This window comes from Pinus tabuliformis, chromosome 1_2 (genome assembly GCF_031772625.1).
Source record: "Pinus tabuliformis cultivar Carrire ecotype Pingquan chromosome 1_2, CPIR1, whole genome shotgun sequence".
NCBI classification, from domain to species: Eukaryota; Viridiplantae; Streptophyta; class Pinopsida; order Pinales; family Pinaceae; genus Pinus; species Pinus tabuliformis.
Window position 1 is genome coordinate 988,287,475 of NC_142298.1, and position 18,097 is coordinate 988,305,571.

General features: G+C 33.9%; 1 protein-coding gene across 1 annotated transcript; it reads left to right on the top strand.

The window, feature by feature from the left end:
- Window positions 1-6,931: 6,931 nt before the first annotated feature.
- Window positions 6,932-11,869, top strand: LOC149209362 (fatty acyl-CoA reductase 1-like). The gene is made up of 11 exons (XM_089398597.1): window positions 6,932-6,948; window positions 7,456-7,550; window positions 7,634-7,737; window positions 7,827-8,032; window positions 8,134-8,234; window positions 10,295-10,541; window positions 10,626-10,787; window positions 10,919-11,000; window positions 11,171-11,336; window positions 11,454-11,634; window positions 11,722-11,869. Exons 1-11 carry the CDS (start codon window positions 6,932-6,934, stop codon window positions 11,867-11,869), a joined length of 1,509 nt encoding a protein of 502 aa, XP_089254723.1.
- Window positions 11,870-18,097: the final 6,228 nt, after the last annotated feature.

Sequence of the window (18,097 nt, forward strand, 5' to 3'; positions counted from 1 at the left end):
TTAACCATTTTAAAAGTTAATCCTTTAGCAACGATTTTCATGTCACTACATTATTAGATTATTGAGCATTACTAAAATTGTGAGAGTTTTATTCCTTGTCCATTTGAAATAGTGAACGTTCAGAAGGATGCAATGTTTTTCAAACTATATAATCAATGTGACTCCCACCTAGGAATCGTGGAAAAGTATAGGATGTCCTATTTTTCAGCCCCTGCTGTAAAATGGAGAGTCAAAATTTTAGTAGAAAGTCAAAGACGATAATAATAGAATACATTTCCACAGCGTCGGGTAAAGTGACTCCTCTCTACACGCTACGTTGATCTACTCTATATATAATTTATGTTGTGCTCCTCGTTAATGGCGGTGTTGATCCAATGCTCCTATGTGTTTCGTGGCATGTGCTTAAATCTAGCGATGTGTGTGTTTACTAACACCTGCAGGTTTTGGTGAAATGACAATTGTGACTCCAACAAGTGGTATCAGAGCCGTGGCATGTGCTTAAATCTAGCGATGTGTCTGTTTACTAAGACCTGCAGGTTTTGGTGTAACGGCAATCGTGACTCCAACAAGTGGTATCAGGGCTCGCGTTGAGGGGGAGATTGTTGTGCTCCCCGTTAATGGTGGTGTTGATCCAACTAACACCTGCGGGTTTTGGTGTAATGGCAATCATGACTCCAAAAATCTACATGTCATTAACAAAATTGGATTTTAATGATTGCGTAGGGTGGCATATGAACTTCTTGAATATACCTATTTCAACTTCTCTTTTACAACAATCACATGGACAGTTAAAGTAACTCGATCACATGTAGGAGCAGAACAGACTCGTAGAAGCAAAGGCAAACTGAATCTCTGGTTACGGTTATGAATACAACTGTGCTTATTGGTCTTTACTTAAATTGCAATCAATAAACAACTAAATTCCATGGAGAAAAACAAATCACAGTTTTCAAAACAACAAAAAAAGGTATGAAAATAGTACCATGGAAAGCGGCGTAATCAAGTGGCAACAATTTTTGAGTTTTCGCGCAGAAGACAGAAGAAGGCGGGAGTTTTTTTTTATGAGTGGGATGTATGGAATATTTATATTAGGAATATCTAGAAAAAGGAATTACCTTTTGTGGTTCAACAGAGCCGTTAAGAATCAACATTGAGAAAAGTTTAACAAAATGTCGATATCTCTATCTATATATAAAATTAAAAGGATCTAAAATAGTTAGATTAAGCTTGTGAAAGGATGTCACTCTGGAAAGAAGAATATGTGAGTAGCACATGATTGACCGTTGAAAAATAAAAATTCCCTACCTACTATATTGATAACTTTCCGAGTCGTCGGAAATGGATCGTTGGGGTTGGTAAAGCTGGTTCCTGAGCCGTTATATATACGTTTGTTTCTTCAGAGAATGAGCGGAAGCTTATTGTCACTTTTTATATGCTTATGTGCTTCGCCTTATTCCATTCTGCTTCTTTTGCTCTTGTTGGAATGATAATTTTAAACTGCCGGAAACTGATAGCTGAAAAGCAGTGGCAACTTGACTTCAACGAATTTGCAGATTTTTCCCTGCGATGCGATCCCATCGCATATCGCACATTTCCTTGTCAACCATTTACTGCGACCCTTTAGATTGTATGCGATTGCGATTTCGCGATGCGATCTGATCGCATATCGCAAATCGCATGATTTAAAGGTTATAAGAGCGGTGGAACATCCTTTCTCTTCTTGCGATGCGATGGTGTGATAAGCCATGCATTAAATTCCAGTAGGATATTTTCAGCCGTGTAATTAATGATATTTACTAGGGTTGGTAAATGTAGGTGAAATTTTAAATTTTATTATTTTTTATTTCACGGAAGTATGGGGAAAAGAAACGCGTATTATAAAGATATTTTTTGTGTTGTTCAATATATATATAAAAAAATGCAAGAGTAGAGACGTGTGGAGAGTATTAGCAAGAAGAGTTCTTTTCTTCTCTGCAACGCACAGCAGTGCTGAACTTTTAGTTTTTTGAGATAGTGAAATCAATTTCTGGAACTGGAGCGTTCCTTATGTAATCCCTCTGAAGAGGAAGACTATTTTGTAACAGTTTTATTTTCTGGTGTTTTCTAATAAAGATCCTGTAGCAAAACAGAGCGTTGTTTTCTGTGCTATTTTTGTTGTGTGTTTGAAATAAACAGAAATTTTCAACATGGTATCAGAGCTAGTCTAGGCACTCAGTGAGTCAAAAAAAACAAGAGTTTGTTTTTTCACTGTAGGAGCTGTAAGAAGCTTGTTAAGCAGATTTTTTTTCCAGCAGAGAAAGTTTTTGCTTTTTTTTTGGGTCAGTATCTCTTCTTTATTTTTTTTCACAAGTTAAGATGGCAGATGCTGGAACTGGTTTGACAAATCCCCAACTGCCACAATTTAATGGGAAAAACTACAGTTATTGGTCCACAACAATGAAAGCATTGTTTGCTTTTCAAGGAATATGGGAGCTGGTTGAAACTGGCTATGCTGAACCTGCAGATGCAACAGCACTGGCTGCTTTGACAGTAGCAGAAAGAGACCAGTTGAAGAGCGACAGGAAGAAGGATGCCAAAGCCCTCTTTTTCCTCTTCCAATCAGTACATGAAAGAGTTTTTCCGCGAATTGCAGCGGCAACAAAGTCCAAGGAGGCCTAGGATATTCTCAAAACTGCCTATCAAGGCATGGAGAAGGTGAAGACTGCAAAGTTGCAGATGTTGAGGAAAGACTTTGAAAATCTCAACATGAAGGAATCTGAAACAATAGATTCATTCTTCACTCAGGTTATTGGCTTGATAACCCAGATAAGATCTCATGGTGAGATTCTTGAAGAAAGAAGGATTGTAGAGAAAATCTTGAGAATTTTACCCTCAAGGTTTGAATCTATTGTGGTAGCAATAGAAGAAACAAAAGATCTCTCACAGTTCACTGTAGATGAGCTGAGTGCTTCTCTTTTGTCTCATGAACACAAACTGAGTAGAGGAACAGATTCCTCTTTTGAGCAAGCATTCAAGACTCAGATGTCTTTTGGCCAAAGAAGAGGTCGAGGCAGAGCAAATAACAGAGATCGTGGAAGAAGCCAAAACAGAGGCAGAAATTATCCTGCAAGCACAAGCGGAAGGAGTTGCAATCAGAACCAAGATGAAGGTTCAAGAAAACAGCAAGCTCATGGACAAAGGTATGACAAATCCCAAGTCCAATGTCATTATTGTAAGAAATATGGGCACTATGCCAATGAATGTAGGAAAAAACAAAATGACATGAATAATAGACAGAGTGCTAATTTTGCAAATGAAGAAGACAAGAATCCAAAGAATGTGCTGTTAACATGTAACATAACACAAGACAAATAAGAAGATTTTTGGTTCTTAGACTCAGGTTGTAGTAATCACATGACTGGTAATATTGAAATGTTTGCCAATCTGGATGAAAATGTGAAATCTGAGGTAACAACAGGGACTGATGATACAATATCTGTCAAGGGTAAGGGCAGAGTTAGTATTCGAGCAAAAAATGGAGAACAGATGATTGTGCTAGATGTATTCTATGTACCTGGTCTGAAATGTAATCTTTTGAGCATTGGACAGTTCATAAACAAAGGTTACAACGTGTTCTTCAAAGATGATTTGTGTACTATCAGAGACATACCTCCAAGTAAGAAGATCATTGCACAGGTGCAGATGACCAACAATAGAATGTTTCCTCTCAAACTCAGGGCAGATTTGAAGGAAGGAAGAACTATTGCGGCTGTAACACAAGAAGTTTTTCAGGAACAAGTGAAAGATGTGAATTGGTTGTGGCACTTGAGATTTGGACATCTCAATTTCGGAGGCCTGAATCTGTTGTACAGAAAGGGAATGGTAAAGGGATTACCGTTGATTAAGAAACCGGACAGCCTTTGTGAAGGCTGCATCTTGGGCAAGCAACACAAAGAAAGCTTTCCAGCAGGAAAGAGTATAAGGGCAAAAGCACCATTGGAAATTGTTCACTCCGATGTGTGTGGACCGATGCAAACACCATCATTTGCCGGAAATAAATATGTTTTAACTTTCATTGATGATTACACCAGAAAGACATGGGTGTATATGCTGAAACAGAAGAGTGAAGTGTTTGAGAAATTCCGCCACTTCAAAACTCTTGTTGAAAAGCAGAGTGGGCATTATATCAAAGTGCTCAGAACAGATAGAGGAGGAGAGTACATCTCCCAAGAATTTCTGCGTTTTTGCAGAGAGAATGTCATACGAAAGGAGTTCACAGCAAGGTATACACCCCAGCAAAATGGTGTTGCTGAAAGAAAGAATAGGACCATTCTTGACATGGTCAGAAGTATACTGAAGGGAAAACATTTGCCGCATGAGTATTGGGCAGAAGCTGTTACTTGCGCAGTTTACATCTTGAATAGATGCCCAACTAAAGCTGTCATGAACAGAATACCAGAAGAGGCATGGAGTGGTCAAAAACAAACTGTCACTCACATGAGAGTATTTGGTTGTGTAGCATATGCACATGTACCGGATCAGCTAAGGAAAAAGCTTGATAGTAAGGGGGAGAAGTGTGTCTTTATTGGCTATTGTGATGAGTCAAAAGCATACAAACTCTATAATCCATCCACCAAGAAATTGATAGTAAGCAGAGATGTGCAGTTCATTGAAGATGAAGCTTGGGATGGAAGCTTAGAGAAGACAGTGAATGTGAAGACAATTATGTCTCACGAAGAAGAAGAGGAAGGGACAGAAGCAAATAATCCTTCCTTGGTGGCTCCTCCTACACCACAGCAAGTACAACAAACCACACCACAAGCTGGAATTCGAACAGCCTTAAGAAGTCAAGGAAGTGCTTCTCCAAGCACACCATAGGGATCAAAAATACCCTCAAGTTCGGATGGAACTCCAAGCACACCAAGAAGACCAAGATTCAGAAATCTGAATGAGATTTATGAACAAGGAGAGGTAAGTAACAATACCGGTCTGAATTCATTATTCGCTTTATATTGTCATGTTGATGACCCAGTCCATTTTGAAGATGCTGTAAATGAAGATAAATGGATTGAAGCAATGAATGAAGAAATTGGTGCAATTGAAAAGAGTAAAACATGGGAGTTAGTGGACCTCCCTGTAGGCAAAGATGCCATTGGAGTTAAGTGGGTCTACAAGACCAAAAGCAATGCTGAAGGCAAGATTGACAGGCACAAAGCAAGACTTGTTGTGAAAGGCTACAAGCAGCAACAAGGCAAGGACTATGATGAAACTTTTGCACCAGTAGAAAGGATGGAAACAGTCAGAACAGTGTTATCTATTGCAGCACAACACATATGGAAGATTTATCAGATGGATGTTAAATCTGCATTCCTGAATGGAGTATTAAAAGAAGAGGTTTACGTTGATCAACCTCCGGGCTATGAAGTCGAAGGCCAAGAGCATAAAGTCTGCAAACTGAAAAAGGCTCTTTATGGGCTGAAGCAAGCTCCAAGAGCATGGTACAGCAGAATAGATGCTTACCTGATTGAGAATGGGTTTGACAAGTGTGATGGTGAACCCACACTCTACATAAAGGAGAATGACGGTAAGATTCTTATCGTTGTTCTATATGTAGATGATTTGATTTTTACTAGCAATGATGCTTCTCTCATTGCTGATTTTAAAGCAGTCATGAAAAGTGAATTTGAAATGATTGACTTGGGCTTCTTAAGATATTTTCTTGGAATTGAAGTAGACCAAAGTGAAAATAGTGTTTTCATTTCTCAAGATAAATATGTAGAAGCAGTGTTGAGGAGATTTAACATGCAGAACAGCAAAGCAGTTGTGACTCCAACTGTAATGGGGTTGAAATTGACCAAGGAAGATAGCAGCAAGGATTTTGATCCAAAATTGTACAAGAGCATAGTTGGCAGCCTTATGTACTTGACTGCAACTAGGCCGGACATTATGCACGCTGTGAGTTTAATCTCCAGATTTATGGAAAGACCGAAAGAGACTCATTGGCAGGCAGCCAAGAGGATTCTAAGGTATGTGAATGGAACGAAGGGGTTTAGTATTTTATACTCCTCTTCTGAAAGTTTCATGTTGACAGGTTACACTGACAGTGATTGGGCTGGAAGTGTTGATGATAGGAAAAGCACATCGGGATATGTGTTTCATATGGGACCGGGAGTCATCTCATGGGCTTCCAAGAAGCAACCAGTTGTGGCTTTGTCAACAGCAGAGGCAGAGTATGTGGCAGCAACAGCAGCAGCATGCCAAGCAGTGTGGCTGAGAAGAGTTCTTAGAGATTTGTGTCATGAACAGGAAAAGGGCACAACCATTTACTGTGACAATAGCTCAGCAATAGCATTGTCTAAAAACTCTGTTTTTCATAAAAGAACAAAGCACATAGACACCAAATTTCACTTCATACGTGAATTGGTTAACAATGGTGAGATTGCTTTGCAGCACTGCAGAACAGAGGAACAGTTAGCTGACATCTTGACAAAACCATTGGCAAAGAAAAGCTTTGATCATTTCAGGAAATGCCTGGGTATGGAGAAAAACCCAGCAGTTAAAATTAAAGGGGAGTGTTGGAATGATAATTTTAAACTGCCGGAAACTGATAGCTGAAAAGCAGCGGCAACTTTACTTCAACGAATTTGCAGATTTTTCCTTGCGATGCGATCCCATCGCATATCGCACATTTCCTTGTCAACCATTTACTGCGACCCTTTAGATTGTATGCGATTGCGAATTCGCGATGCGCTCTGATCGCATATCGCAAATCGCATGATTTAAAGGTTATAAGAGCGGTGGAACATCCTTTCTCTTCTTGCGATGCGATGGTGTGATAAGCCATGCATTAAATTCCAGTAGGATATTTTCAGCCGTGTAATTAATGATATTTACTAGGGTTGGTAAATGTAGGTGAAATTTTAAATTTTATTATTTTTTATTTCACGGAAGTATGGGGAAAAGCAACACGTATTATAAAGATATTTTGTGTTGTTCAATATATATATATATATATATAAAAATGCAAGAGTAGAGACGTGTGGAGAATATTAGCAAGAAGAGTTCTTTTCTTCTTGCAACGCACAACAGTGCTGAACTTTTAGTTTTCTGAGATAGTGAAATCAATTTCTGGAACTGGAGCATTCCTGATGTAATCCCTATGAAGAGGAAGACTATTTTGTAACAGTTTTATTTTCTGATGTTTTCTAATAAAGATCTTGTAGCAAAACAGAGCGTTGTTTTCTGTGCTATTTTTGTTGTGTGTTTGAAATAAACAGAAATTTTCAACAGGTATGTGGCTGGAGTGCGGATATCATATCGTTTATTGCCTTCCAACAATAATTGTGCTGTTTACTTCAACATAAATTTTGTATGTCACACATAATACGAAGTCCTGAAGATAGATTGTTTATGTACAACACGTACGCTTGGTCTGATAAACGCGTAGTTTCTGATATTTTTGTGTGCGAGTTGCAGATTTATCAAAGTACGATCGGTGGGGTCAAATATTCTTGGCTTTCTCAGTGAGAAGAACATATTGGTCACTGGATCGACCGGTTTCCTTGGAAAAAGTATCAAATATTTCAGAGACCAATTTTTTTCTTCTAATATATATATATGATAATGAAGCTGAAGTGCTGTTTACTTGTTCCAGTTTTCATCGAGAAAATATTGCGGTCGCAGCCCGGGATAGGCCGCATTTTTGTTTTGCCAAGGGCGAATGATGCCGAGTCTGCCAAAATCCGATTCAAAAGTGAAGTAAGAAATCTGAGTACTGAGTCTTCCTACTCATAAATTGGCCAATGCTCTGCCTACGAATGATGTCATTTCTTTGCTATAAATGACAGGTTTTGAAACTGGAGCTTTTCAGTAGATTGAGGGAGCAACATGGAGACAGCTTTGAAAGATTCGTATTCGAGAAAGTTGTTCCTGTGGTTGGAGACATTGCAACGGATCATAATCTTGGAATTGATACGGAGAGCAGCAGAGAGCACCTCTGGAGAAATCTGGACGCCATTGTAAATATTGCAGCGAGCACCGTGTTTGATGACAGGTTCGCCGGTTATATTTCATCTTATCAAGCTGATTACTCGTTGTCATTGGGAAAGCATTTATGTCTGAACGTAAAGACTAACAACTTTTTGCACAACGTAGATATGATATTTCTCTGAATGTCAACACAAAGGGAGCTGAGAATATTGTGGAATTCGCGAAACGATGCCGTAATCTTCAAATCCTCCTGCACGTCTCCATTGGTAAGTCGACAGATTATGATTCTATCTATTAGTTTTAGAAAAGTTTATGAAAGGTTTAAAGAAGAAAATAGATTTCTTAGACCATACAAAAATTACATTAATTTGGTAGTTAAATTTTCCTAATTATAAAATTTAAATCTTAAAAATTAAAAATTATTTTATTTTCAAATACATTAATTTTAAAAATTGGATTTTTTTTAACTCTAGTTTATCTGTAATAATTTTATTGAGGCTAGATTTTTGGAATAATGATAAATTAGTTATTAATATTATGTTATTATTTTCGCGCTCATCCATCTCCAATTTACCTGAATTTCTATGTAGATTTAATTTGATTTTTTTAAATATAGAGATTTTAAAATTGTATTATTTTTTTTAAATAAAATAATATTTACGTTAATATTAAATTTTTATAACAATGTATTAATAGCTATTTTATAATGTAAGTCTAATTAAAATTGAAAAAATATATAAAAAAATAATAAATTTAATTAGATTTCAGTTTCAAAATCTTTCTTGCAATAATGAATTTTTTCTCTCCAAGCTTTTTGAGCATAGGAATAAAATCTTAAATCAAACTAAATAATTCGTTTGTTTAGGTCCTATAGACCAAAGTTTGGTCTCAGTGGATGTTAACCATCATTATCTTAAATATCATATATAAAAATTAAATTCAATAAAATTTTAAAATAAATTTTAATTTCCCACCTTAAAAAAATCATTTGAACATATAAATTAAAATAATTATTTATATTTAATATATTTCATAACTTCATATTTAAATTTAGTTATTAAATTTATTTTAATTTTATATTTTTAATAAACTCTTTTTTCTAAATTATATATATTAATCTTTTTTAAGATATATGAAAAATGCCACCACATATACATGTAATTATACCTATTACTATAGTTCTAATAAAATTGAAAACAAAATTATTTATATATATAGATGTGAAATTTATAAAATGACAAATAATATTATTAATAATTAGGACAAGCATTGAGAGAAATCAAAAGACTTAAAGTGCAAATTTTTCTTAAGCATTTTAAGTCAAAAGAGGCTTGTATTTTCAAAGATTTTATCTTTCTTAATTCATAGTACATCAGATGTTAAGGTGTAGACCTTTTTTCATCATTTTCACTCAAAAGAGATTTGTATTTTCAAAGATTTTATCTCTCTTAATTCATAATAAGAAAGAAGTTAACATAAATCTATGTTGATATATATTATTATTATTATTATTATTATTATTTTAATTTCAAATTACTTTTATATAGAAATTCTATATTAAATAAATAAAAAGTTACAAAACTGTATATAATTTTTCTTTATTTTTATGATAAAAAATTACACAAATTTATATAATTTTTCTTTTTTAATATATGTATAATTAGATAAATGGAATGGCCACAAAAATTTAAATTAATGAACTATCATAATTAGTACTTTAATAATATACTCAGTTATCATCGCATCTTCACATTATTAATAACTTGTTATTTCATTTTTTTTAACGATAATAAATATTTTAATAGAAACATATTAAAATATTTTTATTATAAGTCGAAAACAAATATTTCAGTTACCATTCTTATTTAATTATATTTTTATTATATAATGTTTCTGAGAATTAGTTTGAGTCTAGAGGCAGAAGTAATTGGTGATCTAAGTTACCAAAAACACAAATTATTTGGCATGAATTAAAAATAAATTATACCATTTTTATTTAAATTATATAAAAAGCATGTAAGAATTAAAATGAAAGGGCTGATACATATTTTTCGTTTTTTGATATTTCATAATAAAAGAAGAACCGTGTGAGGTTTACTAGTCATTAAGTGGGGTGCGGAGTTAAAAAAAATTATTTGCATATGAGTTAAAAATAAATTATATTAATTTTATTTAGATTATATAAACACCATGTACCGCTTAAGAGTCATGGTAAAAGAAAAAACGTGTTTAAAGTGAACAAACAATCATTCTTATACTTATATATTAGGAAAACAAATAGTTGTATCAACTGTCACTGGACTAATATATGTGGAATGTACAAAAGCTTACGTTGTAGGACGCAAAAGTGGACAAATAAAAGAGAGTTGTGTGAAGCTGGGGCACACTTTAATGAACGGTAAAGGACTTGAGGGCGAATGTAGTCCACCTCTGAGCTTAGATATTGAAGCAGAATTTGGCCTACTAGAGAAAACACAACTCAAACAGCAGGCCTCGTCAACTACTCACGCTGCAAGCACAAGTTCGGTAAAAGACGCCAAAGTGAAGCGTCTCAAAGAATTAGGTTTGGAAAGGTGAGTCACTTAGACGCGTATTGTAATTTGCATTGATGTCATTCTGTAAAGGAAGGTATTAGACTAATTCATTAATTTATGCAGGGCAAGAACGTTTGGGTGGCCAAATACATACTCATTTACCAAAGCTATGGGAGAAATGCTCATAGAGAAATCGAGGGGAAATGTTCCAGTGGTCATCCTCCGACCGACCATTATTGAAAGTACTTTGGCAGAGCCCTTCCCAGGCTGGATGGAAGGCACCAGGTGCCCATAAATATCAATCCTTTATTGCTAGAATCTGGATAGCACACATAAATATTTCATGATAATGTTATTAATATCACTATCATAGCATTATTCACATTGATCATGTGTTTTTTCGGAATATCACGCAGAACTATGGACACCGTTATAATAGGGTACGGAAAAGGACAAATCTCATACTTCTTAGCTGACCCAGAACTCATTTTAGACGTGGTCAGTCACTTCAATTCCCCTATGGTTGTTCCTAAATATATAGATTACTTAGTATTTACATTTGATTGTTCAATTCCTTCTCGCATAAGGTCCCCTACCTATGTTGTTGTTCGTAAATACATAGACTGCTTAGTATTTAGATTTGATATTGTTCGTTTGATGATTAACAGATTCCCGCAGATATGGTTGTAAACGCAATGATCGTAGCTATGGCCGCACATGCATACGAGAACGGTCTCCTTGTTTATCACGTAGCGTCATCTGTTGCGAATCCATTGCGTAACTCTGTTGCAGCAGACGAGGCATATAAGTATTTTTCGAAGGAACATAATTCATGTAAAACAGCTCCGTTTTCTAAAGAGCATGACCAGCTTTCGCCAATACATGCATCGACGTTACAAAGCACCCCTAGAGGTAATTAATCTTTAATATACTCCAGACTTTCTTTTATAGGTCCTCTGAACTTCAATACGTACGTGACAGCTAGTGGTGGTGTTGAAAAACAGGTATTCAATGTAGTGAACAAGGTCTTGTGTTGCAACTTCACTGAACGTTACAAACAGATGCTCCGAAGATACAACAAAGTCATGTGCTTAGCAGAGTTGTACGAACCATACGTCTTCTTTAACGGAAGGTTGTGTTGCGCCCCGTAAATATATTTTCTAGTACATAATTATTACGCTGTTATTTTTACCGTAGCTGACAATGTTACGACTCACAGGTTTGACATCACAAACACTGAAGGCCTCTGGAAAAGGATGTCAGAGGAAGACAAGAAAGCGTTCAACTTTGACGCCAATTGTATTGATTGGGTTCGTTACTTTTCAGATGTTCATATCCCTGGACTAGTTAAATATGTGCTGAAGTAAGAAAGGATGGAGTTGCCAGCCTCCAAATCTAGTAAACATCTTCTATTTTATGCTATGATTATGAAGGGGTACAGAGGTGCTTGCTTAAGGAGATCAGAGAAATTAGTTGCTGTACTTAAAATTAACTCAATGTGCTACCTTGTTGGATATTTCCTAGTGATGCAGCGTTAGAAGTTCCATAACTATCTCGGTGAGCAGCTCTGTAATTTTTTTTTTGATGTACGACTCAAAATTCCACTGAAATATGGAGTGTGATGTTTCTTCCATTATTTATTTTTATTAGAAAATCATTATTAATATATTATATGTGCAGTATGATTTATTCTTTCATTCATTAAAAAAAATATGGATTTTTATGCCATATCAAATATTTTTATTCTATCAGATTATTATTTAATTGTTAGTACATTTATTTTATAAAAGAGGAGAATAAATGTTAAATTATTTTTGATAGAATGATTATTATATGAGTTTATCAATGTCATATCATTATTTATATTGGTTTTTATTGATTTTGAGTATTAAAAATATAAATGATATTAACATGCTTTATTATAGAAGACATATTTTTACTTCGGATGTTTATAGTAATGAGTTTTTTTAGATTATTAATTAATGTTATTAAAAGTATAGTTATGATTTTTCAAAATTATAACATTTTTAGACTTACCATTGAAGTTATCATTAATTTAAGTTTTAATTTAAATTGTAATAGATTATAATTGGAAAATTTTCATAAGAGTAGTTTAGAGTTATGGAAGAGATTACTATCAATATTAAGAAAACAATGATCATTTTAAAGTGGAAGCCTCAAAACTCTAATAACATAAGAATGTTCCAATGAATGGAAGCTTATATTCTGCTATTTCAAAATGATACCTTTTATAATTATAGTGGAAAAATGCAATTAGGATGAATATCCTAATCCCTTTTATTAAAGCATATTCAAGATTAGATGCAAATTATTTCCAATAAGCTCTTCATATAAGTTTGCTTTATTTTTTTATAGATTACTTAGAACATAATAAGAAACAGTTGATTAAAGTTAAAGAAATTTATAACCACGACCAAGTTTACCCATGTCTTGAAGTATTTCATACATTTCTATGGATTGTAGAGAATTAAGTGAAAAAAACACATATATTGAAAAGGAGAAAAAAACAGGATATCTACTTGGTGTTATTTAGAGGACAATTCTAAGGATTTATATATAAACAATTATGTTTATAAGAACACAACTATTTTCAACTCTAATAGGATTGTGGCTTCTTCGTCCACAACCAAAATTTTCATATATTTATGAATCCACATGATTCTTACTTATGAGCACACTTCTCAAACTACTTCACTCATAGAATTGACACCAACACAAACATTTAGAAGCTCTATCTTATGGATATACATCATAGGTGCAAGTATTTAAAAGAACACATCTCAAAGGGTGATAGAGTGATGCCATACACCCCATTGTTGTAATAAAGGGAAAAGAAACTATTAAAAATAACAATACATGAAGTGTGGATGTCTTTTATGTAATGTGAAGTAGGTAGCATAATTTAGGTATTTTAAAAATGATTCAATATATACTTTTCATGGAATGAACATAATATGGTTCATTTGTTGATGTATACAACACCAGGGGTTAGTGTTAGTTGAGGAATTGTGTTTTGGGTACAACAACCTATGTATATATATATATATTTCATTTTCTCTTATACAAATTGTCATTTAAAGCCTTTGGTGCTCCATATATAGATGCGTTGCTTAGCAAAATTCTAGTTAGTCATTACCATAAATTTGAGGGATGATTTCAAGGCAACTAGGTTCTCAATAATATGTTAATGCGACTACGTGTATGCATTCTTAAAAACACATAAGCTTTCTTGCTCCTACAGCGTTAATGCTACATATATTTCCTGCACTATGCCACATAGTTTACCAACTAAATTTTTTCAAGGCCATAGGTGTTAAAAGCACATGCTTATTCCTATGTTTAATAGTAAAAGGGAATAGTGCAAACAATTTTAACATTCTTATGAAAATGCTCTATGCACCTATGGGAATCATTAATAAGTAATTGTGAAGGACTACTTTTAATAGGCGATGGAGGAGATTTTGGCTTTTTCATTGTTTGTTTCAAATAAGTTTACTATTTAGACACAATTATTTTTATATTTCATACATTTTTTTAAATTAAAAAAAATAAAAATATATGGTTTCTCTTTAATTGTAGTACATTAATCAAATTGAGAGCACATCTTTTTTTAAAAGAAATAATTTAGCTAAATTTAATCAAATTGAGAGCACCCAAGTTCTTTTTAAGAGAAATTATTTGGCTAAATTTCAAAAGTTAAAAAAAAAAAAAAAAAAAACAATTTTCCATATTAACATTAAAAATAAAAAATTTCCAACTTAATTTATCAAAATAATTTTCAACCTATGCATACTTTTCTCCTAAAAATAAAATATTTCCATAAATATATGATACAATTTCTCAACATTTACATAGAATCCATGATTATTTATCTCAAATTTTATGAAATATTCCTTACAAATTAAGATTTATGTAACTAGTGGAACTCCGGGGAATACCATAAAATTATATTTGAAATAAAGCTACGTATTTAAATCAAAGGAGAGTTTCTAAGGCTTAATATTCTTTCATTTATGTATTTGAATACATGTAGATATTAGACCATATTGTATTGCAATGGACCATTCTCATTCCATCATATTTTTGTATATTCGATCTCCTTCATAGACTTATGAATGGAAAAAAGAACCTTTATTAGTGTTTTTTTCATTCAATTTTAAATATCCCAAAATGGATCTAAAAGTGAACTAAAATGTGTGCCTTATTCATGAGGTTTTCAATACCTTTGAAAGGGGTTAAAAGTATGCTTGATATCTTTTTCATAATTTAAAAAGCATGAGAAAAGAAGAATACGTTGATTGTCATATTTTATCATTGGATGAAGAGGAAAATTTGGAAATAAACTTCACAATCAAAATATTAGTAAAAGAAAGATTCAGATTTTCACTTTTAACAAGCATGAAAAGATCACCAAAAGAAGGCTCTTTCTTGAGAGACAAGTCACAGGATGATATGCATCTAGTTCTAAGTTTGAAAAAACCAACACAAGAAAAGTAAAATAAAGATTAAAATTGTATAGCAAAGTAAGGCCACTCATAGGAATGGCCTCTCCCAAAGGTAATGTTTGGTTGTAAGATGGAATCATTACTGATGCAAAAGTGTGATTACAATGGTGGTAATTCAGGTTAAAGAAAATAGCAATGTAATAGTATGCAACTAGGTGTTGATAAAAAATATCTATAAGAAACCATCAAGAACCATAAAAGATAATGGGAACCCCATTTTTGTAACGTATGGGTAGAAATAAGATGAAGAGAGAGGAATGCCTCTCAAGTTAATGAAAGCATGAGCTCTAAAGAAGGTTCTTGGGCCTAAAATGTAATGCATTATGGCCAACAAAATGGAAAACAAGTGCTACTCTACAATGTCAGTGAAGGATGGAAACTATCATGTAAGTTATGATATGAAAACCATAAAATCATAAAACTAAATTCACCTAATTAAGAAATTTAATCCATGTGGGCATCAACAAATTCACACGGGGGCTTCATTGGGGGATCAATATCATACCAAGTGCATTCATGGGATTTTCTATTGGCAGGTATAAAAAATGGAGCTCAAAGTTAATGAAAAAATATAAAGGGGTATAGAAAATGTTAATGAAAAAATGGATACCTACAATATCTATGGAAAGTAGGGGTTTTTTAAATTGAGAATGTGTATTGAGTTTTTATTGGTAAGGGGTTAAATAGTTTTATTTTTAGAGGTATTTTCCAATATGTAGTCAAATTAAGGGTATTGTTTAGTATGCCACAAACACACATGATATGTCACAAGTTCATTGAGTGAAGCCCCCATGCAAATTTGACCTTAATTGAAACTTCTTTACCTCATAACTCAGTAGGAAAAACATGAAATATTCCCTGGGGTTGCAAGATATGCCTCTCAAAGTTTCTTAATGTAGTTTTAGTATAAGGCAACATAGCTATATTGGATTTTAATAAAAATCATAGGATCTAAGTTTGAAAAGAAATATTATACTAGATCCATGTAAAACAAGAAATAATAGAGAATAAAATTGTTAAGGAATTTACTAATGAACGAAGAATTGATCGAAGTGGATCCCTAATCGCCCAAAAATATAATTCTTCAAATCACAGTAAAACTAGGACTAGATTGAAGGTCTCATCACAAGCTTTCTAATGGCACAAATGATGCCTCAATCCGAGTTCATGTGTGGAAGTTATGCCCGGTTAAATTTTCTGATCAAATTGGGAAAAAATGATAGATTTAGCAAAGTTCCAGACAAATTTGGAGCGTCACTAACATTGGCAGTCTAGCAAAATTTGGAGGCTTCACAGATAAATTTAGCAGACGCTAGACAGAGCCATAAGTAACACTACAGTTGGCAAAACCACCAAATATTGTTGCACTCTTCCAAGTTAAGAGAATGATTTATGGCCCAATAACATGGGGCCACGTGGCCCAATTAGATGGTCCCAGGTGGCACCCAACAAATGACCCAATTAGCCACAACCAACCTAGCTAGTGGCTTATGGCAAAAATTCAATAGCCAAAATTTTGGCGATTCATTTTAAAAAAATTATGTTAAATATAACCGAATGGTAATGGTTCCAAATGTGTATGTGGTCGTCTAAACCAATAATAGACAATTTAAAATATGGCAAACGGGATTGGTGGCGTAACAAATTAACAAAGTTTTATTGGTTGGTGACTTGGTAAAGTATTCAACACTGGTTTGAATATGTTTAAACAACAATGGTTACAATTTATATGGTGGTTGACATATTAAATTAAATGGACGGTTAAGAAATACGACGAGACCTAGTTCCAATGATGGATGATTTTCCACACACACACACACACACACACACACACACATATATATTTCCTTCCATGGAATTGCACACTTTCTCCTTCAACTACTTGTATACTCCTCTAAAATATTTGTTTCTCTTGTAGTCTTCACCCATAATATCATTAGTGAAAGGCTCAAGCTACATTATCAACCCAATTTTTGAAATATTTATCACTGGTGGTCAAAAAAGAATGTATGTTGGCTTATTTGTGGTTCCTTTCTTGTACTTGATTAATAGGGAAAACCCATAGTAAGAATCCTAACAATTTATAATGTCTCACTTGCTACATCTTGCTCTTGGTTTGTAGGCACTGAAGGACTTGATGATCCATATATTCTTTTCCCAAGACATAGTGCCTCCACTTTTTCATCACTTTTAGAATGGCAAGGATCTATGTATCATATGTCTAGTGGTCAAGTACTACTCTATCAAAAAACTCTAACTAGTAACCCATAGGTTTTCCTCCTTACATGAGCACCACTCATAATGCGTACTTACTAGTATATGTATCTAACTCAAAAATTCATTGAAAATTTGGCATGACTAATATAGAAGTTTAAGTAATATTCTTCCTCAAGTTCTAACGCACCCCCTATTATCCCCAACCCCAACTATGTGTAGAAGGAGGTAGTTGTAACAACGTCGGGTTAGAGTTTCATGCAATAAAGGATATTAAAGGTAAAAAAATAAGACCAAGGTCATGGGACATGTATTCCAAGCTAAATGTGTTACGAAACTAGCTCACAAAAAGGATAGAAAATAAAGATCAATGCCTTAGAATTCAGCCTCTTTTAGGGGGCAACCTCCTTTACATTACATAAATGAGCAATTCTTGGATGATAGAAATGACTAAACATCCTTTCTATATATAGGAGTCTAAGGGTTCACAATATAATCAAAGCTGACATAACAGTAATATTATAAGGGCACAATAATAACAATAGTGGGCTTCTATGGGGCACACTAATAACAATATGGGCACAATAATAGAATAAGTGGGTTGCACTAATAACAATAAGGGGTTATAGTAGTAGTATAGAGATCTAACATGCCCCTCTCCTTCAAAAAGTGTTGTCCTCAATGCTTGAGTATTTATAGATGCTTATGTATAAAATTCTCATCCTCTCATGTGGAATATTCATGGGGTAAGTTCTTCCACTTGATGAGACACTCTAAAATTGATCGATTTCGTAGTTGTCGATTTCTTGTTTTTGTGACTGCTTCTGGCTCCAATATGCTTTTTCATTCCTTGTC

Coding starts and splice junctions, on each gene's coding strand:
- LOC149209362 (XM_089398597.1), top strand. Junction 8,033..8,133: donor AGCACCGTGTTTGATGACAG/GTTCGCCGGTTA, acceptor TGCACAACGTAG/ATATGATATTTCTCTGAATG. Junction 10,542..10,625: donor AAAGAATTAGGTTTGGAAAG/GTGAGTCACTTA, acceptor TAATTTATGCAG/GGCAAGAACGTTTGGGTGGC.